The following is a 23,005-nucleotide window of genomic DNA, read 5'->3' as shown; positions in this document are numbered from 1 at the left end:
GGGACTTCCAAAACTGTGAATAAATGTGGTGAGAATGGGAAAAGCTGATCTTAGAGGAAAAGCTTTCTTCTTTCACCACTAAGTTGTCAGCTTTTCATATATGGCTTTTTAAAGCCCATATATGGGCTTTTCATATATGGCCCTTATATGTTCAGGTGGTTTCCTTCTATTTCCAGTTTGTTGAATGTTTTTATCATGAAAGATGTTTGAATCGTATCTAATGCTTTTTCAGCATCAAATGAGATGCTCATGTGGTTTCTGTCCTTAATTCTATTAATGCGGTGTATTACATTAATCAGTTTTCATACGTTGAACCATCTTTGCATTCCAGGAATAAACCCCACTTGGTCATGGTGTATAATCCTTATAATGTGCTATTTAGAGGAAAGCAAACTGCACCCCGACCTCCCTCTCAGAGAGAAGCCTCAGTCTGTTCCCCTTTAGGTGCTGCAAGCACCTAAGTTCGCCCTCAGAGAACTCTCCTCGCTGGGAGAGCACGTTTCTAGTGACGGTCCCTGGAGACGCAGGAACTCCTGCTTGTACCCAAAACCACAACAGCGGTGGCTGTCTGGGCAGCTCTGGACCTCCAGAGAGGTTCCAGGCAGTGATGGCACACTGAGATTTTCCCGCTGGCCTGGTCTGGGAGTGCCTGGTCTTCCTGAGTCCGAGGGCGCTGGGCTGGCGCCTGTGCGCACCTCTCTCAGGCTCTGATAGCACTGCACGGCACGCGTGTGGAGACTGCAAAAAGGCTATGCTTCTGCTTTCTGGCGAGGCTCCCAGCCCCTCACGAGACCCAACGATCTCTTAGGCACTCTGGAGGTTCAGGGACCAAGACCTGGTTTCTCCACTGCACTCTCTCTGGCTCAGCTCCAGGGGTGGCTGTCCTGGGTCCGGGGACTTAAGCCCCTAACTGCCCCGATTCCCACAATTTCCCCCTGCGATTTTTTGCTCTTTTTGAGTGCTTTCTACCAGACTCCAAGTTAATGCTGGTCCCCAGATGCAGGGCACTCTTGTATTGGAGTATTACTTTCCTATGGGTCGCCTCTCGTGGCTCCCTCCCCCTTTTGTTTATTTTCCGATATCAGTCCGATGTTCCCATTCCGCTTTACCTGCCCACTGGCATCTTCTGCCCCCGTAGAGATCCAGACGTGTATAATTCTGATCTCAGGCTGATTTCATGGGTGATTGGAGTTTTTTGGTGAGTAATCAGCTCACTTTAGGGTACAGGTTGAAATGGCGCCTCCTCCTACTTCCCACCATCTTGTCTCCCCTCTGTAATGTGCTGTTGAATTCAGTCAGCCCTCTGATTGTTTTGAATCTTTTTGAAGCAAAAAGCAGACATAGGCAGTAAGCTGGTAAATAAACATGATACGATGGCAGATACTGATGGGTATTATGAAGAGAAGTAAAACAGGGCAAGAAGGTTAAGAGTGGTAGGACCAGGGGCACCTTGCTGGCTCAGTCAGAGCATGCAGTTCTTGATCTTGGGGTCATGAGTTCAAGCTCATGTGGGGTGTGGAGTTTAAAAAAAGTGGTAGGAGTAGAGTAAGGCTAGGGTTGTTTAGATATGAGGTTTGGGAAGCCCCCTGAGGAAATGTCTTTTTAGAAAGTGAGAGAAGAATCTGTAGGCATGGGGGACAGTAAAATGGGACTTCGAGCTTTTGAGAAATAGCTAGCAAGGACGGTGTGAGAGTAGGAACAGGAGATTGTGACAGAGAATGGAGAGGCTCAGGAGGACGACAGTAGAGGAGGGCACATAAATCCTGTCTTCCTGAAGCTTAACATGGACAGTTGCTTACATGTTTTTATTACTCGTTACAGATTTCCTCCTTTTTACTTCCTTTGCAGTCCTATTTCTAGAATGTGCTTGCTTTGTTAACCTAAGGACAGGGCCCAAGTTTCATCCCAGATTTCCTCTGTAGAAGAGTGAAATAGAGTGGAGTCTTAAGGTCTAGCCAAGACTTCATTGTGATGTCTAATGTGAAAAAAATAATTGGGGAAAAAAAATAATTGTCTCAATACATTATGGTGTATGAACTTACATATTTTATAATTAGAATATGTGCCTAATATTATAAAGTTAGTAGGAAGTGGATTGAAGTGGATGAAGTTCATAACAGTTTTTAACTGGCGGCATGATCTATATAGTATAGCAGTTAACCTCCTTCCTATAAACACTTGTGTTGGAATGTTTTGCATTGCCATGAAACAGTTTTCCCAAATTCGTCTTTTTGGAGGAAGTATAAATTACTGTCATGCTACCATGGTAACAGAAGGTTAGAAACAGCCTGGAACTCACAGATGTTTGTTGTTTTCCTTGATAATGGAAGGAACTTTGGTACAAGTATTGTTGAACGTCATAAAGAATGTAGAGAAGTGGTCTGCTTTGTCCGCAAATGGAGTTGTATTTACAGTCTGGCCCAGTGTTCAATATGCATTTGCCTCCTTTAGTAAAAATCTGCTTATTTTTTTTGTAATTCCTAAATCCAGATAATTTGATTTTCAACTGATAAAATATTTACTTGTCATATCAGCCAGGGCGCTAAACTTAGAAATTAAGAGTAGTGAGTTAAATTTAAAATTTGTTGAAAGTATTCATCATAACACAGTCTACTTAGTGTCTTGGCAGTGCCTCTGGCTCTTCTCATTTCTCATGTTAGGAGACAGACTGGCAGCGGTTGTAAACTGAAACCTGGTTGTATGCAGCGAGCCTGATAGGACTATGAAGGAAAATGGAGAAAATTTGAAAACATTACTCTGTGTGTGTGTGTGTGTGTGTTAAATTAGGGTATGACACATTTGCTTAAAATAGCATTTTATATTCTGTTTATCAAAGCAATTATAACTTCATGATAGATCCTAAGACTGAAACTGGTTTTAAATACCGTCTTGTGGAATAGCCAAATTTGCCTCTTAACAGTATTGTCATAACGTCACTCGATGTATAAGAAGCACGTTTTACAATGTGTTCTGAGTCATTTGTCTCCTGTAGACCTGAAATCTATTACTCAGAGGAGAAGCATGCGTTTACAGTATATTCTTAGCTGCCCCTCTCTATCACTCAGCTGTCAAGGCCTATGGAATCTGAAATAGAACCTGACCAATGGGAGGCTGTCTCCGCACTGTTTACGGGAGGATTTGGAGGTGGACGCTTTTGTCATGCACAGCAGCCTCTGTGTTGCAGTGTTGAGGCAGCAGGATGTAGAGGGCTGGTCAGCTTTTCCAGTGGAGTCCGTGAGGGGGACAGCTTCAGAGAAAGACAGCTTCTAAACATTAAGAAATCAGAGGAGTTACAGTACCTGACTTGGGGCTGCTCCATAAGGAAGATAATCTTCAAGCGTTATGAAGGCGGAGAAGGATCCTGAAGACGAAGAAAATATCGCTAGAGATCCAAGCTAAGTGTAGCCCAGCATGAAGATTGTGGAACAGGAAGATTTGTAAAACGAGGGACGGAGTCACTGGTTAGGAGTTTGTCTGAGGGCGTGCTTTGTGAGCCACAGAGCTTTGTAACTTAATGCCCAGTAGTTTGCTGCTCGCAACCAGAGACTAAATCCTGTCTATGATGAACTGTTGGTTTTCTTGTGCTCCCAAGAACAGAGTAGGTATCCCTGCTGTCTAGTGTCACGAAGGACTTGGGCTTGGGCTTTCTGAGCTGTATTTTTGTAAAATGTACTGCTGTTTAATTAATTTTAGTCTCTCTGCCTTCTCTTCTTTCTGATGTATTTGATGAGAAGCAGATTGGGGTTAGTGAAAGCAAATGACAGTTCTTGTTTCCTTTTCTGGGGTTTTAGAAAGCACACAATAGAATCTTAGTAATTGAGCAGTATTTCTGTTAACTGACAGTGGACAGGAATGGAAAACGGTGCTTGGTGAAGTGGAACTGAAAAATCCCATGATAATATGAGACTTGGATCATGTTTAATTATCTTTTTAAAAGCCTTGCTTTAGGCTTTTACAGGTTTTTTTCCCCTTGTTTTAGAGAGCTCCTTTCTCCAGCTGGCGTTTGACTTGGAAATAAAGTTGAGGTGGTTTTAACTGCAAGGATAAACTAATCAATTTCAAGCAAGTATCTCTGTGTTAAACAGGACTTAATCCCTAAGGCATTTGAAAATCTAAGTCTTATCTTAAGCCTGCTTCTACGCCACTCCCCAATTTAGAGTCTGTAAACTGTTTTGTTTTAAAGCTAAAGAAGGGGGGATGCCTCAAATGTAGTTGAGTCTTTGAGCCAGTAAATAGGCCTAGTCTCCATGCTGACAATTTGAGCTTTTCAAGTTAGAATGAAGTGGGCTCATCTCCAAATTTAACTAATTTGGAGACAACGATGCTGAAGTCTTTGTAGGTATTTGAACCGGATTCCATGGAAACATTGCTTTTCAGGAGTAGGTTAAAATTTTAATGTATCTATCTTTTTTCATATTCAATTTTCATACTTATTTTCACTTCAAGTATTTAATGAAGACACTGCTTACTTAGCTAGAAAGTTGGTGTTTTGTGTTGCTGTTTGAAGGGGAGAGGTAATAGAAAGTTAATCCCACTGATCAGACAGAGGATATGCTTCATATAACAGATTCATTTCTTTTCTCCCTCAGAGGTTTGTTTTGCTATTTGTGGACACAAGAATTGCTTTGTAAGTTTCAGTGAAAAATAGGTACATCTTTCTTTGTTCTAGAAATAGTACTGGGCTTAGTACAGAATTTAGCAATAAGTTTACATATCATATTTTAAAAGGCTAAAACCTTAACATGGTTAAATAGTGTGTATTTTAGTTCTGGGTTCTACATTTCCGCCTACTAAGAAAAAAATCCAAATTATTGGCCTTAAAATGTCTTGCATATGTTTTCTCCAAAGTTAAAAATAACCTTGATACAATTAAAATGTATATTATGTGGTACATCCTCCTATTTAAAAAATTGCCTTTGATCTTCCTCTTAAAAGCATGTACTGAGTTTTTATTAAAACCAAAAATCTTTTTTAAACAAAAACAATATATGTTGAAAGTAAAAAAGAAGGAAGAAAATGAAAGTCACCTGAAATCCTATTGTCTTAGGATTTTAAAATAGTTAATACTTTAGAGTCTTTGTTTTTTCTATGTAGAGGTTTCTTTTTATCCTAGTGTATAAGATTAATGAATTGCTTCCTCTGTTGAGACAGAGACAGAGTATATGTGAATGCAGGTAAGTGTCTAATTTGCCTCCATAAATATATTTCCAACAGTACTTTTTAAGCAGGCTGTGTGAGTCTGTGGAGGTCTTAAAATGTGTACAGAATTCCATTGCATCTAAGGTCTTGGAAGATAGGTGACCAGAGCCAAATATGAAAGCAGGAGTTAGAGACTAGGAGAACTGATTTTGGAAATCACTGGAAAGCACACTGATTTTGGAAATCATGAGAAGTCTTGGTTGGGTTTGGCTGCTGAGGTCTTTTAACATCCCTGGAGTCTTGACTTTTCCCATCTGTTAAATGGGAATGATGATTTTAGTTCACTGGGGTCGTTTGGTTAATTCCCGCCTGGCACAGATTGGTGTTCAACAATTACTAATTTCTTTGTTCTGAAGGCAAAGAAAACAGAGAACATGAGAAACGTGCTTTTTCTCAAAATTAGACCTTAAAATATTTCTTGAAGGTCATGTTCTTTGGAGAGGCTCTTCTCATGAAATGTGGGATGCAGTGGAGATTGAGTGATGTTTTATGCAGTACTGCTCTCCGTTCTCTTTTCCTTCCTTCTTGAGAAAGTCTTAAATATAGTATAGAGAGTAGGCCATGTTTATATATGTGTTTCCTTTTTGTAGCATGCAGCAGATTGGAACAAATATGATGACCGATTGATGAAAGCGGCGGAGAGGGGAGATGTAGAAAAAGTTTCCTCAATCCTTGCTAAAAAGGGCACCAATCCAGGCAAACTAGATGTGGAAGGCAGATCTGCGTAAGTATTACTGATGACAATTCCCTCAAGGGAATTTGGGTAGACCCTTGGGACACAAGTGAAATTTGTGAATTGTGGCTGTCAAGGTATCAACTTAAAAAGGCTTTATCAAAACCCATGCTATAAAATCCTTCAAACATTGCTTTCAAACATTATGGACTAATAATTTGTTCTCAGTGTGTAAGAGATTTTCAATCTAGAGAGAATACTAAAATATTACCCAGTGGTCTAGTTGTTTAGTCTGAACTCCCAATCTGTTTTTATATTTGGGTCATTATTTTAAGTGAGAATGTTCAGAACAGAAAGGGAGGCAGAACAACTAGAGTGGCTTAGGGAAACATAGGTTGTGATCTCATCCTTTGGTTTTTGGGTCACTGAGAAGGACTACTGGCTTGTTTCCCTGTTTAGCTTTTCTCCCACCCCTCCCCATCTTCTTCCCTTCCCTTCCTGTTGAGGATGGGTTAAAGGGGAGGTGTACATTCTGTTACTGCCCTCTGTGATTACAGCAGTTAAAACCTTATCTGGGAAACCTTCCAAAGTTAGAGGTTAAAAGTCTCATTTCCTAAAGTTCCTCTCAGTCTTGCACGAGTTTATTTAGAATATTATAACTGGAAACCAGATACTAAATATAGAAATGAATATTAGGAAGTGGATAGTTAATGTTTAATGTAGATCACTACCTTAGGATGCTTAAATATTCAAGTATAGGAAAAAGAGCAAAGCATGACATAAAAATCAAGTAGCTTTTAATACCAATAAAGTTTGAAAAGTTCAAATTTTTTAATACTATTTCAATTTTTTCAAATAGTTGATTTGATAGCCACAGAAACATTACTTGAGTCCTGCTCCTGTTTTTGCTAAACTTTGAGCTATTTCTGTAAGGCTCACAGTATAAGCAGTGACAATTTAATATATAAAAGTGACTTTATTTTTTGTGTTTCTTTTTTTACCAAACGTCAAGATGTTAGAAGATGAAGGAAATATTTGGGATGAAAATCGTCAGTGAAACCTTATTTCTTCAGTTCGGCCCAACCATGCTTTGAATGTTTTGAGTGAACGGTTGCTTGAGTTACTGTTCATATTTTTTCAATCTGAGATTCAGTTTTGAGTGAAATTATTTGTATTAATGGTCAGAGTTATAAAAATCTGGAATAATCTGATGAACTGTGAACTTCAGTTTGTAAGACGTATGAGTAGTATTAGTCTCTGAGGTTTTCACTGTAGGAAATAGAATTCTTTTAGGATTCATGGGATAAGATATTTTCCTTTTGCTACTCACACACAGACTGTATTCTTCCTTAATTAGAGCATTTTGTATTTAGTCAAGTATGGGACATGTTACAAACACACTTTCTTTTATTTCAAATGACTTTTGGTTTGTTTTAGTTCTGAAATTTAAGACAGAAGTAATATGTGCTTCTTGACCTCGATCCAGTTTCAAAATGAAATATTTGAAGCCTGGCCAGAGCACTGCAAGGATTTGTTTTCTTCCTGTTCACCTCTCTCCTGGGGAATAGCCCATTGCCAAAGCAAAACAGGGCAGATTCACCAGGAATCCCCACTGCCACTAAGAAAGCCGGATACCAGTTCCTGTCTCGCCATCCCCTCAGGCTGTCAGAAGTGCTCTTTGGCATCCCAGCTGTTTTCTCTGGAATCAGCAAATGTTCCTCGGCAAAAAATGGCTTCAGAAACCAAGCTTACCTCTCAGGGCCTCTGTCCCTCCCCGTGTCCTGGCCTAGTGGTTTTTCACTGTCTTAGCTCACTGATACCTTCCAACATATGTCTTACAGTACGTGGCTCTTCTCATTGTTGTCAGAGATCGTCCACATTACCTGGATTTCGTATTATGGAAGCAGTAACATGCGTCTAGTTTAAAAAAAGACAAAGTTGACTTTTTAAATTAAAAACGAGTATTTCTGTAAAGTAGTTTTTCAGATTTCCTTTAAAGCTCTTTGCATACACTGTAGTGATCGATAACATCTTCCTTCTGAAGTCTGCTATTTATATCACATCCGCATTAATAATGTATTGTAGATGTGTTGTGATTTCTGCCCTTTAGGACAACATCAGCGTAATGTTGATTTATTTTGAAGAAAAATGTCTTCCAAATTTTTGGAGCTAAGAAAGGGAATCAAGCAAACAAAAAAATGTTCCCTCCAAGATTGTGAAACCTTTACTTGAAGAATATTACCATTTCTCAGAAGGTTCTAACAGTGTATGGCATAGTATAATTAGTGTAATTCCATACTTTGGTGTCACAGAGATCAATACCCTTAGCCTTACAGCAATTTAATTCCACTCTAAGAAGAACTTCCTTGGTTCCTATGAACATAATTATTCCTTTTATTAGAAGCATCTCTGTTTCTCTAATTCAACCTATACACAAACCTCCTTTATTTTACTTAGTAGTGCTTGGTCTCTGGTTTGCATTTACATCCGTCATAATACGAATAGAGATACATGGCCAAGTGTTGTAATATCTGGAAATGAATTTGCAACCTAGCTCCAGATTTTGTCTCTAAGCGTTCAGATATTCAAATATTTGAGGGCCCATCATCTGTCTGGTACGTAGATTGGTCTGGGAATATAATAGGAAGCAAAACAGGCAAAAATCCCTGCTTTCACTGAGTGTAGAGTTGAGTGGGAAGAGACTGGTACACTTACAAAGATAATAAATCTTGAATTTATATATCATTTTGAAAATATGTGTTTCGATATAGAATAGTAAAGGCAGGGATTGGAAAAGTTGGAATACTATGGTTTTAGGAAATGGGGAAATGTAAAAATTTTAAACAGGATGGTTAGGGAAGACCCCTCTTGAAAGTGTGATACAGTTTGTCTGTATCTAGGCCGCTTGCCGAGCACTTGTATATCCTTTATCTCCTGGCATCTTCATAGTGGTTATTGTACTTGGTTACGGGTCAGTTGTATTTTGACCTGTGGTCAGCATCCTTTGTCGGCAAGCCCTCCTGTCCTTACTTAACAGTTTGGATTTGGTGGAGTATAGTCAGTTGGTCACTGTCCATTCTTAGGGCACACAAAATATTTCTGTAAATGTTTGTTGATTAATAAAGTATTAAATGATCAAAGAAACAGTGGGATATTTTCTCTTGTATCTTGAATACCTGATGGCTTAAAGTCGGTTTTTTAAGCAGGCTTTTCTTGCCTTATTAGGAAGTTTGTCATGGCTGTGTGTGCAAAACTTCACCCACTCATACAGGTCTATGAACAAAGGGGAAGAATTAGGTGGCAGTTGTGGCTACTTTGGGGGAAGAGGACACCAGCTCCTCCACGGCTTTCCAAGTATAGCTTAGTTTGTTGTTTTGAAGGCTTTTCCATGTGAGTTCTAATTTGATAATTCTAAAGAGAAGGGATAAGTGTTTGATCTGTATTTGGCCTTAGCGTTCTGCTCTAACTTCATTTGTTGTGGCAGTTTCGGTATACTTGAAATGAAGCAAAATGATCTGGTAGAAGTTTTTCAGTGCATTCAGTGCATTCCAGCATTGATGCCTGTACTACCGAGTACTAATAAGCTATAGAGTTAGTGGTATTATTGTATAAATTTTCTTTTATTACGACTGTTGCACATTGGAACATTCCATTGGTTATAAGGAGGTATTTCTGGAGAGCATTGACTCCTTATGTAAATTTGGGTTAAAATTAATTTTTCATTAATAAGGGATAGGTTTCTTTTTTCTAGTAGAAAATACATAGATATTTTATGTAGATTTTAAAATATGTGTGTGTGTGTGTGTGTGTTGAATAAAAGGTGACATTCTGTAACATTTAAGTCGATGTTTCATAGTTTCTGTGGCATAACATATATTTTTTTTTTGTTCAGCTTCCATGTTGTGGCCTCCAAGGGGAATCTTGAATGTTTGAATGCCATCCTTATGCATGGAGTTGACATTGCCACCAGCGACACTGCAGGTCAGTTGCTGCCATAGTCAGTTATAAAACAGAAAAGGAGGACAAGCCTTATCCACTGCCAGCGTTTTTCAGACCGAACTGTGATTTAGAGAGAGACAACCCTCAATTTTCTGTTTTTTTAAATGGTTTAGAAAAAGTTCACTTCTGAGGTATCATTGTTGGTCTCGGAGAGGTAAAGCACAGGGAATTGAGACAGGATTGCTGATCTGATGAGTATTTGGAGACCTGAGGTCCAGTGCTCATCTTCGTGATATTATAGGATCCTAAAGTCTCAAGAGTTAGAAGAACCTGTAGGGGCCATTTAGTTTGTACTCATATACTCTTGACTCTATGAATCCTTGCTGTCATAATGTTGTTCGGTATTTGGTTGGACATTTCTCATGATGGGAACCTAATTGCTTTGCAACAGCAACGGCATGACCAAGAACGATGATAGCAAGAAGAGGGGACATGGCACATGGCACTCTGCCGAGCACTTTACACACACTAACTCCCTGTCTCCCCATACCATCGCAATGAGGCTGCGAGGCCCTGAGTCAACTATTTAGTAACTGGCCCGGGGTCCTTCAGTAGATGCAATGCAGTCGGAGTCTGTGTCCTCACCCAGGATGCTTTTTACAAGGAGATCTGTTCTGTGTTTGGTTAGCTCTTATTTGTAAAAAAATTATTTTTTTGTAGGCAGTTTTAAGTCTCTTTCTTGCTATGCCTTCTCCTTAAACTTAGTTGTACCATGTCTGGCTTTTAAAATCTTACAGCGTGTAAGTTTGTCTGCACAGCACCAGATAGACCTCTTCAGTTCTTGTGCTGGTTTTCTTAGGAAAACCATTCTCAGTTCTCTTGACAGCTTCTTTCTCTGCAGTTCTGCTTTGTTATTCAATCAAGTATAGGCGGTGACCTAGAACCAGAATTTCCTTAACAACTTGAATATTTTATCCTGAGATTCCGTATAGAGACAAATAATGAACACATTACAATAAAACCAGCACTGTGTTTAGAAATGGAAGGGAGGCAGAGGAAAAGAGAGATCTCAGTGAGGAGAATCTTTACCCAAAGGTCTATCAAATTTTGTATTGAAGACCAAACTATCTGCCACCTTTGAAGGAGGAAGAAAAGCATATGTTAATTACTGGGACTACTGGGTGGCTCAGATGGTTAAGCATCTACTCTCAGCTCAGGTCATGATCCCAGAGTCTTGGGATCAAGTCCCACATCCTGCTCCTTGCTCACCAAGGAGGCTGCTTCTCCCTCTGCCTGCTGCTTCCCCTGCTTGTGGGCTCTCTCTCTGACAAATAAATAAAATCTTAAAAAAAAAAAGAATATGTAAAATTACTTACCAAAGCATTCCATTGATGTAGAGGAATATTTATAGAAATTTTGGACTAACCATATACCTCTTTAGACTTTATTTATTTGTTGTTCTGATTTAATTTAAACAAGTATCTACCTTATTTTTTGTCTGTATTTTTTCTGCTCTGGATATTTTTGCCGAGTGACTTTTGCCCTCCCTCCTTCAGTGCAGATCAAGCTTAAATGCTTTCCCAGGCACAGCAGACATCATTTTGTATGCTGCAGCCTGACATACTGTGCCTAAAGTCTTTGTCTTCTGTTTTTGCTGTTGTTTAGTTATATTTGTATTTGCCTTGTTTTACTGTTTTTGTCTTTAGTGTTGTCCTTTCCTGAGGACAAGGACCTTGTCTTATTTGCTGTAATATTGTCTATTATAATCCAGAGGTGGATATTCAATAATAATTTGATAAAAAAATTTATATATTTTATCTTAACTCCTTCATTTGCTAACAGTATGAAAGTATATTGAAAGTAATCATATTTCAAGTAAGCGTGGTTTTGGTTTTGAGGTATTTATGACTCAGGTCTTACCTGATAGGCACCTTGGGTGTAATTCATAGTGTTGTACTTTAGATTTGATATTCGTTTTTTTTACTGCATTATCTCAAGTGGCTGGATTTGGGTTTGGCTAAGGAAATACCCCACCGGATGTTTTTATGTGACCCATTGTGTTGAACACCAGGGACTGTTCCTACCATCCTACTCCATACTCTCTCTTACTTTGCATGTAAATGATAGTTTTCTTCGTCAATTTTCACAGTCAGTAGCAAATTGAAACATGAAATCATTACATCTGACTTATCTGTAACTAGAGAATGTTTAGGTATGGATGAATGTGTTATACCTGTACTTGGTTAAAAAGGCTTGGCCTCGGGGCACCTGGGTGGCTCAGTGGGTTAAGCCTCTGCCTTCGGCTCAGGTCATGATCTCAGGGTCCTGGGATCGAGCCCTGCATCGGGCTCTCTGCTCAGCAGGGAGCTTGCTTCCTCCTCTGTCTCTGCCTGCCTCTCTGCCTACTTGTGGTCTCTGTCTGTCAAATAAAGAAATAAAATCTTTTTTTTTTTTTTTTTAAGATTTTATTTATTTAACAGAGAGAAATCACAAGTAGGCAGAGAGGCAGGCAGAGAGAGAGAGAGAGGAGGAAGCAGGCTCCCTACAGAGCAGAGAGCCCGATGTGGGGCTCGATCCCAGGACCCTGGGATCATGACCGGAGCCGAAGGCAGAGGCTTTAACCTACTGAGCCACCCAGGCGCCCCAAGAAATAAAATCTTAAAAAAAAAAAAAAAAAAAAAGGCTTGGCCTCACTGCTGTTTGTTCTAGAACCTGGTTGGTCAGTACACAGAAGTGATCAGATCCAGGAAAACTTAATCCACTTATCAAAACTCATATAAAACCTAGTGAAGGTTGGAAGTTGAAGTCGGTGTATTCCTTCACCTAGGATGAACAGAATACAAATGACTTCTCTTCTAGCAAAAGGGTCTGTCAGTGAAGTCAGATCATTTTTTGAGAGGTTTGAGAAGTGAGAAGAAAGTTAAGAGCATGAAACATTGAAAGATGGAATGGCCCTTTTATCTTTCACTATCCAATGAGATGTATGCATGAAGAAATACAATTAGGAGAAACCATGTTTGGAGGTAGAATGTTGTCTGCAACTTTACCTTTTTCAGTGTTCACAGTTAACTTTTCTGATGATTTGTTTCCTTTAAAATGGCACATTTTAATACACATTATATTTGAACGAGTTGTCTGATTTTCAGAGACACAGTGATCTTTGAATTTAAGTTGAAAATTAGTTTCTTTGACTTACCTCTCTTAACTTCCTGTATTTTAGCGTCCACACTGCCTGTTTAGAAATATTATGAGAAATCTAGGTATCTTTCTTGCTCTCCAGTTCCCATTCTTTTTTTCTCCTCTTCCTCTCTCTCCTTCCTATTTTTCCTGGTTGACTTTAATTACTTACTCTGTCCCAGGTACTGCTCTAGGTATTGGAGATACAGTGGTGAATAAGACAAAGTTCTTGCTCTTTATGGGTTTGTAGATTTAATTTTTCTTCCCACCTTCATTGTTTTGGTGTTTACATTATCTCATACTACAGTATCAACCTGAGTGAAAGCATGCTTACAAATTAAGTATCTTGTCAACTAATCTTGAAAAAATGAATCACATTTCTATGGAAAATTTGCTTGTGAAGAAAATAACTGTTCACATATGTCTTAAATTATTATTATTTTTTAATAGGAAGAAATGCTCTTCACCTGGCTGCGAAATACGGGCATGCATTGTGTCTACAAAAACTTCTACAGGTAGTAAAAGTGGTTAATACTTTGTCTTTACTACTTTGACTGCTAATAATGTGTTTTCAGTGTGTTTTTGGAATTTGAGATCAAAGAAAATAGTAGGTTAATTCTGACTGTTAGCTTACATAATTTCTTTTCCATCATTTGTGAAAGAATGTGAACAATAAAAAGCAAAAACTCTGAGGGAAGTGAACCGCATAACTCACTGTATTAAAAATAAATAACAAAGGCTTGACCTTCCTGTTGACATTAGCAGGAGACTGGAATTTTCTGTTGTCTGGTCTATGACATAAAGTGATACGGAATAGGAGCTATATATTTCTCTCTAAACATCAGTCACTTAGACTACATGATATGATATCAATACCGCTAGTTAAACTTGTAGTCAGGCAGCCACAGAATTCCTTGAACTAGTGGACTGAAGAAAGTTTTCACTTAAAGGGTCCAGTCCTCCATTTCTAGAAACATTGTTACCACTAAGTTTCATAGCAGAACTCATTTGTTTTTCCTGATTCAGTTCAAATTTTAACTCTTGTTGAGAAAAAAACCCCAAACAATAACAGTTTCTACATCCCATGCTATTATAATGTACCATATGGTTTCCGGTTTGGTGGAAAACTTGAATTTACAGTATAATGTTATTAGATTTGTTTCATGTCAAAATATTTAGTGGCTTGTCTAGTAGTCCTTAGGTTTTTTGATAAATGGAATATTTTAAGATTAAATAACAGCTGTTCATCTGAGTCTAGTTGTTTAACTTTAAAGTAAAACTCTCCCAGCTAAGTTTCTGTGTTTTAACAGTACAATTGTCCCACTGAACACGTAGATCTTCAGGGAAGAACCGCACTTCACGATGCAGGTAAGTGAGGGTTTTACTGGGATATAGCCAGTATTTGTTAAAACGGCTCGGCATTGAAATTCATTTCCAAGTTTTAATATGCATACATTTGTATAATTCATGGAGAAACAGAGTATTACAAAGTTTTTGTATACATGAATATGAAATTTATTTGATTGTACAGCTTAAAAAGATTCATTCAGCCAAGGCTGGTTTGCTGGATCCTAGAAGTCCAGAGATAAACACACATGATCCTGCTCTCAAGGAAGTTCTAAGCACTGTGTCATTGTGGGGATTGGGTGGGGGGGAGGGAGGGAGGGATGTGGTAGGAGAAATGGGAAGATGATTTTTTTCCTTAAAAACTACATTTACCTAATTAACATGTCTGAACATCATTTTTCTCATCTGCAAAATAAAGTTAATACTACTGCAGTAAGTGGTTTATAATTAAATTATAAATAGTGCCTGGCATGTCATAATTTCTTAATTAATGGTGGTGGTAGCTGTTGGGTTAGGCCTTGATGCTAAATTTCATATCACTGTTATGTGCTGTATTTAAAAAAAAATTATATTCATAATTTCATAGATTTTATTGATCATACTTGTGTATTTAAATTTATCTGCATTATTCTTCAGTGGTCTTAAAGGCAAAAGTTAGATATTAAGTGTTTTTGGACTATACCACTGTCTGACCTCTGGCCTGACTCTTCTTAGTCTGACATTCCTACTGTTTACTGGAAAGCCAAAGTAAAATAGTTACCCTCTTTTGTCATGTTTATGGAATATCTGAAGTAAATAAAAGCGGTCTTCATTAAAAATGTAATAGACTGCAAATTTCCTTCAAACTTCGGGACCTTAATTTATTTCAGCTTTTTTCTTTTTATGTTTTACATGCTTTTGTGATAGTTTAATTTTTTACACAAGGGTTTTTTGTTGTTGTTGTTTGTTTGTTTGTTTTATATAAAGTGGTGGTATTTGCAAAGTATTTTCATATGCATTGTTGTTTGGGCCTCACAATGACCCCCAGTGTGGTTTTTGTGTTTGAGGAGAAATGCCTTATCCCTTGTTCTCTATGGGCCCTAGCTCTGCCTTCTGGGAGGTTCTTACTTGTCCATTATTCTCTAAGGTCACAGGTAAATTGAATGGCAAACAAGCATGTCCTCTGTAGAGGGAGCTTAAGGGCTGGAACAATCATGAGTGTTAGCAAGGACCTTCTGGGACCTTGCGTAGTACAGTTCCCATAAAACCTTGGTCGGCTTTCTGGTTTATTTGTTGCCAGCTATTTCCATTTGTCCATCTCCAAAGTTACTTCTTGGACATGAAGTTCTTAACCATCCTTTAGTTCTCGTTCTTGTTTGTAGAGTCATGACTCTGCCTCGTTTAATGGCTGCCACCTCACAGCCATCTGAAATAATACTTTTAATAATACTTTTGAATGGGATTATAATGTCCTTACCATGATATTTATTCCAAGACTAAATTTTTTTTTTCTCCTTGGTGGGAGAAAAGTTGTGACCAACAATAGTGGTATATCTTGCTGTTTGACACAGAGAAGCAGTTGGCTTCCCCACATCTCTGAGGTCCCAAATATATGTGTTCATAAACTGGCTAATTCTTGCTTGACCTGTCTCTTTCTTACCAGACCTTGCTGAAAGTAAGCAACTGCCAATGTGCACTAAATTTTTGGCTGTTTTCTATGGTTTCACCTTGAAAGGCTTCATCGTCAAATGGTACACCTAAATAATGATGGACGATATAGCTCTTTCAAATGTTTTGCCATAGTGTGAGAAAAATCACAAGATTTCTAGCCTGAAATATGTTTAGTAACTTCTTAGTTCCCAACCACTAAATCAGTGCCGTAGATTTACAGATTTATTGTAACAGCACCGAACTCCTGATAGCAGTTTTGTCTCTGCTAGAGATAAGGCTAGGCTTCTGTGACAAAGACATTATAAAAGAATACTGGCTTAACAAACCCCACAGGATTTCTTTCTTTCCTGTCGTAGTCCCAGTGTTCAGAGGGGCTTGTGCCTCTGCTCCCTGTGGCCATTCAGGGACCAAGATTCCTTCCATTTTTCTGTTCTGCCTTAAGCTAGAGTGTTGTGCTCATCTTTAAGGCTGAAGCTGAAGCACTTCTGTTTTCCTGCTCACAGGAAGGGGAAAAATCATGGAGAAATGTATAAACCATTCTTTTAAGCCCTAGCTAAAGTCAGAAGGTAGCACACATCTCTCCTGTCACATTCCACTGGTGAGATTTAATGCACATGGTCATGCCTGCATGCAAGCATGCAAGGGAGTCTGGGAACTGGGGTCTCCAAGTGAGCCCCTAGTTCCCCCCACCCCCAGGCTCGTTACCATGGAAGAAAGGGTGACCACGCTTGGGTGAATGGCTGCCACTCTCCACCATAGCACCTTTAATGCTGACTTTACTAGTTCAATATATTGTAGCTCTGGAATTTATTATGCTTTACATTGTTTCATTCTTATTTTCAATTGGGCCAGAATGGCTGTTAGTTTTAGAATTCTTGGATTAATGTATTCAGTTTCAGTTTATCTTTTTTTAAAAAACTATATTTTATGTAAAAGACTGTTGGATTAAAGACAGCAGAAATGAAAATTTACTTGATTTTCTTATGTGTATTTTGTTTTAGACTGTGGAATATATCACACACACACACACACACACAAGAATGCTGACTTCGTCAGTACTTTTGTGGCTAATAATCTAGTCTCAACTCATAATAAATACTCACAGGAAGTATTTGTTAAAAATAATATAAAAACTTTTAATAAAAACTCGTGGGGAGTTGAAACACAATCCTATTTTATGATGTTAACAATAATTTTTTTCCTAATACAAATATGAACTCTAGTGTTGGTTGGAAAAAAAGCAGTGTGTCGTTTTACAATATTTCAGCAAAATGACCCTGCTTTGCATCATCAAAGGCAGACATTGAAATCTATGAACTATATGAGTCAAACCTTTTTTACTGTGACTCTTCTATAAAGACCTGAATATGATTCATTAAAAAAAGAAAAAAATTGAGCTAACCCTTCAAGGATCAAGTCAGTTGTAGCCACATTTAAGAATATATTCTAGGGGCGCCTGGGTGGCTCAGTGATTTAAACCTCTGCCTTCGGCTCAGGTCATGATCTCAGGGTCCTGGGATCGAGCCCCACATCAGGCTCTCTGCTCAGCCGGGAGCCTGCTTCCCCCTCTCTCTCTGCCTGCCTCTCTGCCTACTTGTGATCTCTCTCTATCAAATAAATAAATAAAAATCTTTAAAAAAAAATACTCTAAGTAGAAAATTTAAATTTCATTTTTATTTCTATGTTTACACTTAGGGTAGAAGTATATTGTCTTATTTACAGGTGACAATATTCGTTGGTCCCAATAAATTGTACATTTATAAAATGATCTGGTCTAACCCATTTTCTACAATAGGTACTTAAAATGCTAAACTAAGAAGTGGATGATGTGAAGCTTGGTAGTTTAGAAATTGTAGAACTTATGCCTTATATGGATGTAGCAAAGCACCATGTGTCTTACCAACAGATGTTCACCATTTATCATTTTCCTTTGCTCCTCAAAGCCATGGCAGACTGTCCTTCCAGCATACAGCTGCTTTGTGACCATGGGGCCTCCGTGAATGCCAAAGATGTGGTGAGTCCGTGTATGTTTATTGTCATTTCAACTTGTGTATTCAAACTTTTATGTTTTAGGAGATTTGTTGTCTTAACCTTGTTTTATTTTTCTTGTTGCTTAGGATGGGCGGACACCACTGGTTCTGGCTACTCAGATGTGTAGGCCAACAATATGTCAACTGCTGATAGATAGAGGAGCAGAGATTAATTCCAGAGACAAACAGAACAGGTAATTCTTTTATCACAGCTCTACAGACACCAGCTGGATTCACAGTGACTCTGAAATTCTGCCGCTGTGACTTGTCTTTTCCATCCCCCTTTGGATCTTTCTTTTCTTGGAATTAGCACCCACTTCTTTTTTTCTTTTCTTTCTTTCTTTTTTCCCCAGAGTCTGATGAAGGAAGAAAAGGGAAATAGGGTAAATGTGGAATACAAGCAGTGATTAGAGCCTGTCTTCAGGTCAGAAAACTGAAGAAAGGAATTATATCCCAGTTATTTATTTTAAAGCTTTAAAGCAATCTTTAGTGAAAAATGGGCTCAGATAAGATAATGAGGGAGAACAATAAAAAATCACACCTACAGTCTGCTTCTTTGTTAGTCAGTCTTTTGGGAGTAAATGTTCTTGGGTGTCCTGGAGCTTGACATTTTTTCCGTTTTTCCGTATAGACTTTCTCCATGTCTCCTTCTCTGGAACCAAGTTCATTGCCACACCCTGAGGTTCCCTACATTTTTGTTGCTTCTGTGTTCATGTCATTTTAGTTGGTGCGCACTAATACTTTTCTGTCTGTAACTCTCTCCTTCCCTCCTCCAGGTCCAGTGTATCGTGGCGCTGCTATTATTATTTTCATGTTCATGGTCCTGGTGTTTCCAACAGTGATGTATCTGAAATACATCCTATCCCCAAGTTGGAGCATTATAATAATTCATAACAAATTTTTGGGATTTTGTAAATGATTCCTAGTAAAACTGTTGGTTTCTTCTGACTTAATTTTATTCTTCTAAACATGTATCCTTTTTTTTTTGTAGTTCACTGGAAGTAAATAGGTATAATAAAAGTCTTCAGATGTCAAATTTTATAGCTCTACTTGTTTTTATTGTTTAGACCTCTCAAAGGAGGAAATTCTTAAGCAATTAAGTCATTAATGTGATTATTAAGGAAGTGGCTTTTTTACATTACTTTGTTTTTGCAAATACTATAATCTGGTTTCAACCATTACTAAGAAAATTGGGTTTAAAAATAAAGTTTAGGATCCGAGAGGGATGATCTGGTTGTTCCATATATAATGCCTAATTTTTTTTAAAGATCCTATATTTTCTCAAGCACTTTGGAATGGCGCGCGCACGTACACGATGAGGTAGGACAACGTGTATTAAATAGGCTGGGTAACAGATGGCTTTAAAAATAAATTTAAAATTTGGAATTCCTGGGTGGCCCAGTCGGTTGAATATCTGACTCGGTTTCAACTCAGGTTATAATCTCAGTGTCATGAGATCGAATACTGTATCTGGCTCTGTGCTCAGCATGGAATCAGTTTAAGACTCTTTTTCCCTCTCCCACTGTCCATTCCCCCACCCTCCGACTCATGCTCCTTTTCTCTCAAATTCAAAATCTTAAATATAAGAAGAAATGAAAAATAAATTAAAACTCTGTATTTTTTTCCTGGTCTTACTTATAACATTTTTTTCTCTAATAAAAAAACTTCGTTGGTGGTTCCCGGTGTTTATAAAATTGTATTCCAGCAACTATTGGGAAGTATAAAAGAGAAATAGGATATGCATAGAATAAAAGCAAGGATCCATTTTCTTATGAAATCCAATATTCACAAAGACTGCGTTAGGTATAGGATAAGTCACTTCATTTCATGAGGTATTTTTTGGTTTCCAGCAATAAAATAGGAATGGAACAAAATAATTTCAAAGTTCCTTCTAAATTTCCATGATGATTCAAGTGTTTAATTGCGATATTGCTGTTTGTTAAGCGTTTCAGTGCTGATGATCCTGCCAAGACATAATAAACCAGTGGTCCATGATAATGGGGATAGTTAAGGTTTATGGAGGAGGCAGGTTTTATTTATTTATTTATTTTTAAAGATTTTATTTATTTTTTCAACAGAGAGAGATCACCGTAGGCAGAGAGGCAGGCAGAGAGAGGAGGAAGCAGGCTCCCACCAAGGCGAGAGCCCGATGCGGGGCTCGATCCCATGACGCCGAGATCATGACCTGAGCCGAATGCAGAGGCTTTAACACTCTGAGCCACCCAAGTGCCTCTGGAGGAGGCAGGTTTTAAAATGAAGTGTGAAGATAAGAAGATATGAAGGTCTCCAGTTAGGAGAAGGAAAGCTCTTTTAAGGAGATTAATCAGAACTGGAATCTGATTCTTGTTTTGGAGTGGAAGGGATTGGTTGAAGAGGTTTACATGATGAGGTTTGTTCATGAAGGACTTGAATAGTTTGGGTTTATAGCTGTAGGTTTTGAGCAGATGGAGTAACTATCAGTGATGGGAGAATATTGTGGTAATTTACTTGTAGAACACAGAAGGTCTGGAGTAAAGGAGGTTAGTTTGGTAGTAGAAGTAACACGTGTCTATAAGTGATGCCAGATTTTTAGCTCTGCAAACTAAGAAAGCAAATGTTTTATAAATATGATAAAGTTAAACTTTAAGATAAAAATAGGAAATAAAATCTGTATAACAACTATTACTTTTTTTTTTTTAAGATTATATTTATTTATTTGACAGAGAGATCACAAGTAGGCAGAGAGGCAGGTAGAGAGAGAGGAGGAAGCAGGCTCCCAGCCAAGCAGAGAGCCTGATGTGGGACTTGATCCCAGGACCCTGGGATCATGACCCCAGCCAAAGGCAGAGGCTTAACCCACTGAGCCACCCAGTGGCCCAACAACTATGACTTTTTAAAGTAATATCTATTTAAGAAGGGGCCTCTGGAATATTTCTGGAGTATTTTCTTGGGTCTTTCTCAACATCTTTTATGCTTCTGTCTTCCCTCTTAGAACTGCTCTCATGCTAGGCTGCGAGTATGGTTGTAAAGATGCTGTAGAAGTCTTACTTAAAAATGGTGCTGATGTCAGCCTGCTGGATGCCCTGGGCCATGACTGTTCTTACTATGCAAGAATCGGGGACAATCTGGACATTCTAACTTTATTGAAGACTGCGTCGGAAAATACCAACAAAGGTAGGTAGCAAAGTAGCTAGAAAAGTCTAGCTTAATAAAGAACAGCTTTTAAAGACTCAGACCGTGGAACTGCAGGTTTTAAGAAGCAAAGCAGTCCTTAATGCTGCACATCATTGGTCTTTCTCCCTCTGTGCTGTGGCTTTGTGTATTTGCATTAGTCACTTTGAGGCAGTACCTGTTGTGTATGTTTGCTAGTTTATCAAGTAGACCCTGTTGTACTATGGAGTAGGTTAAGGAATGAGGAGAAAGAGCCCAATCAAGTGTGTTTTATTAATATATATATATAAACATATACGTATATATTTATATATATATAAATGAGGAGGGGGACTTTAGTACTTAGCTTTGATACAGAATTTTAAAGAAAGAATCATTGTTTGAACATGTATATAAAATATTCAATCAGTATTTATCAAATACTTGTATCAAGTATTTTTCTGTGTTTATTAAGGAGAAATATCCTTCCAGTCTTCTCCCTATGCAGGAAGGAATAGACTCGTCTTCACCCTATGCGGGAAATTGAGGTCACTTATAGTGAGCTGCAAATTACTTTTTGTGTAATAGATTTTGAAGTGTTTTCCCTCATAGATAAACATTTTGTGTAAAATTTTTATTAATGTATAAAATTCCATATATTTAATTGAATTAAGCAATTTTCTGTACATTCATTTAAGTTGTTTACAGTTTTTGCTAATATACATAACAATTTCGTGACTGTCATGATGTGTAAATATTTTAGCGTTTTTTTATTATAGTCTTAGGATCAGTTCCTAGAAATTGAATCCTATATTTCAGGATATACCCATTTCTTTAAGCTTTTGGTATATATTGACAAACTGCCATCTGTTTAGGAGTGTTTAAAATTTTCTATTTTGCAACTGCTTCCCCTTCTAGCATTGAATATTATCCATCTGGATGTAAACATAACAAAAAAAAAATTTTGCCGTTTGATAGGTAAAAATAGGTCACTGTCATTTTAAATGTAGAGCAGTTAAGCTTTAGAGGGAGCTTTAAAACTGATTTCTTTAGTGACTCAATTATATAGTTAGAGAATTCATAATCTGTTATCTATCCAAGGTAACCTGCTGTTTTACTGTTCCCCCTCCTCCTCTCTTTCTCTCTTTTTAAATCTTTAGGGAGAGAACTTTGGAAGAAAGGACCATCTTTACAGCAGGTAGATCTTAATTTTAATTTTTTAAAAATTATATATATTGTGCAATTTCAGTAAAGAGTTTACAGGTTAATGATTTTACGCAGCTGTTTCAAATTTAAGTGCATGTTGTTCTCTTTGCTCAGTTAATCCTGCCCATGTAGTACCCAGGTATTAAGATCCTGAGGCTTTGATGCAATCCCTCAGCATGAGGCAGTGGACCTCAATGACATCCAGTAGGAAATATCCTCCTGATTGCTGGCCTTGAGCCTCCAGCACTTTCAAATATGAGATATGGTACCTTGTTGACATTCTTCAACGATTGATTTTAGCCCAGTAGATCATAAACATAAACATTTCTCCCTTACTAATAGAGCGTAATGGTTACTGTTATAGGAAAATTTTTCCAGTGCCTTATGAAATGAAGAGAACAGAGTTCAAAACTGATTATATATTGTGATTTCAATACTGTTGTTATGATTTTGCTTTCTTTGTACTTTTTCCACCTTGTTGGTAGGACCTCAAAAAAAAATGCAGTATATGAAAGAATTCATACTTTGCTGTAACTTTGTTATCAAATCACTATTTAACCCTGGTTTTGTGTTCCAGTCTCAGTAAATATCTTATTGTTTCCCCCTAATCTCTTCAGGTTAGCGTAAGTGGGGCTGGTTTTCTGCACTGTCACCA

The 23,005-nt window shown here is 38.0% G+C and overlaps 1 protein-coding gene across 3 annotated transcripts in view; it reads left to right on the top strand.

Annotated features, from left to right (window-relative positions):
* Positions 1-23,005, top strand: part of UACA (uveal autoantigen with coiled-coil domains and ankyrin repeats) — a 92,216-nt gene that overhangs the window by 40,099 nt on the left and 29,112 nt on the right. Inside the window, exons 1-10 of one of the 3 annotated variants that reach the window (XM_032342597.1) lie at positions 3,740-3,743; positions 4,590-4,627; positions 5,790-5,923; positions 9,765-9,853; positions 13,439-13,503; positions 14,299-14,356; positions 17,929-17,999; positions 18,103-18,209; positions 20,987-21,168; positions 22,305-22,342. In XM_032342597.1, the coding sequence (XP_032198488.1) occupies positions 5,826-5,923; positions 9,765-9,853; positions 13,439-13,503; positions 14,299-14,356; positions 17,929-17,999; positions 18,103-18,209; positions 20,987-21,168; positions 22,305-22,342 (708 nt within the window). In that variant the 5' untranslated portion in view covers positions 3,740-3,743; positions 4,590-4,627; positions 5,790-5,825. Of the gene's footprint in view, positions 1-3,141; positions 3,599-3,739; positions 3,744-4,589; positions 4,628-5,789; positions 5,924-9,764; positions 9,854-13,438; positions 13,504-14,298; positions 14,357-17,928; positions 18,000-18,102; positions 18,210-20,986; positions 21,169-22,304; positions 22,343-23,005 lie in introns of those variants that run through there. The other 2 variants (XM_032342595.1, XM_032342596.1) reach the window with 2 other exon arrangements.

This window comes from Mustela erminea, chromosome 5, assembly GCF_009829155.1.
Source record: "Mustela erminea isolate mMusErm1 chromosome 5, mMusErm1.Pri, whole genome shotgun sequence".
NCBI lineage: Eukaryota > Metazoa > Chordata > Mammalia > Carnivora > Mustelidae > Mustela > Mustela erminea.
Note: the sequence above shows the minus strand (reverse complement) of the source record. Positions and strands in the feature narration are given on the sequence as shown.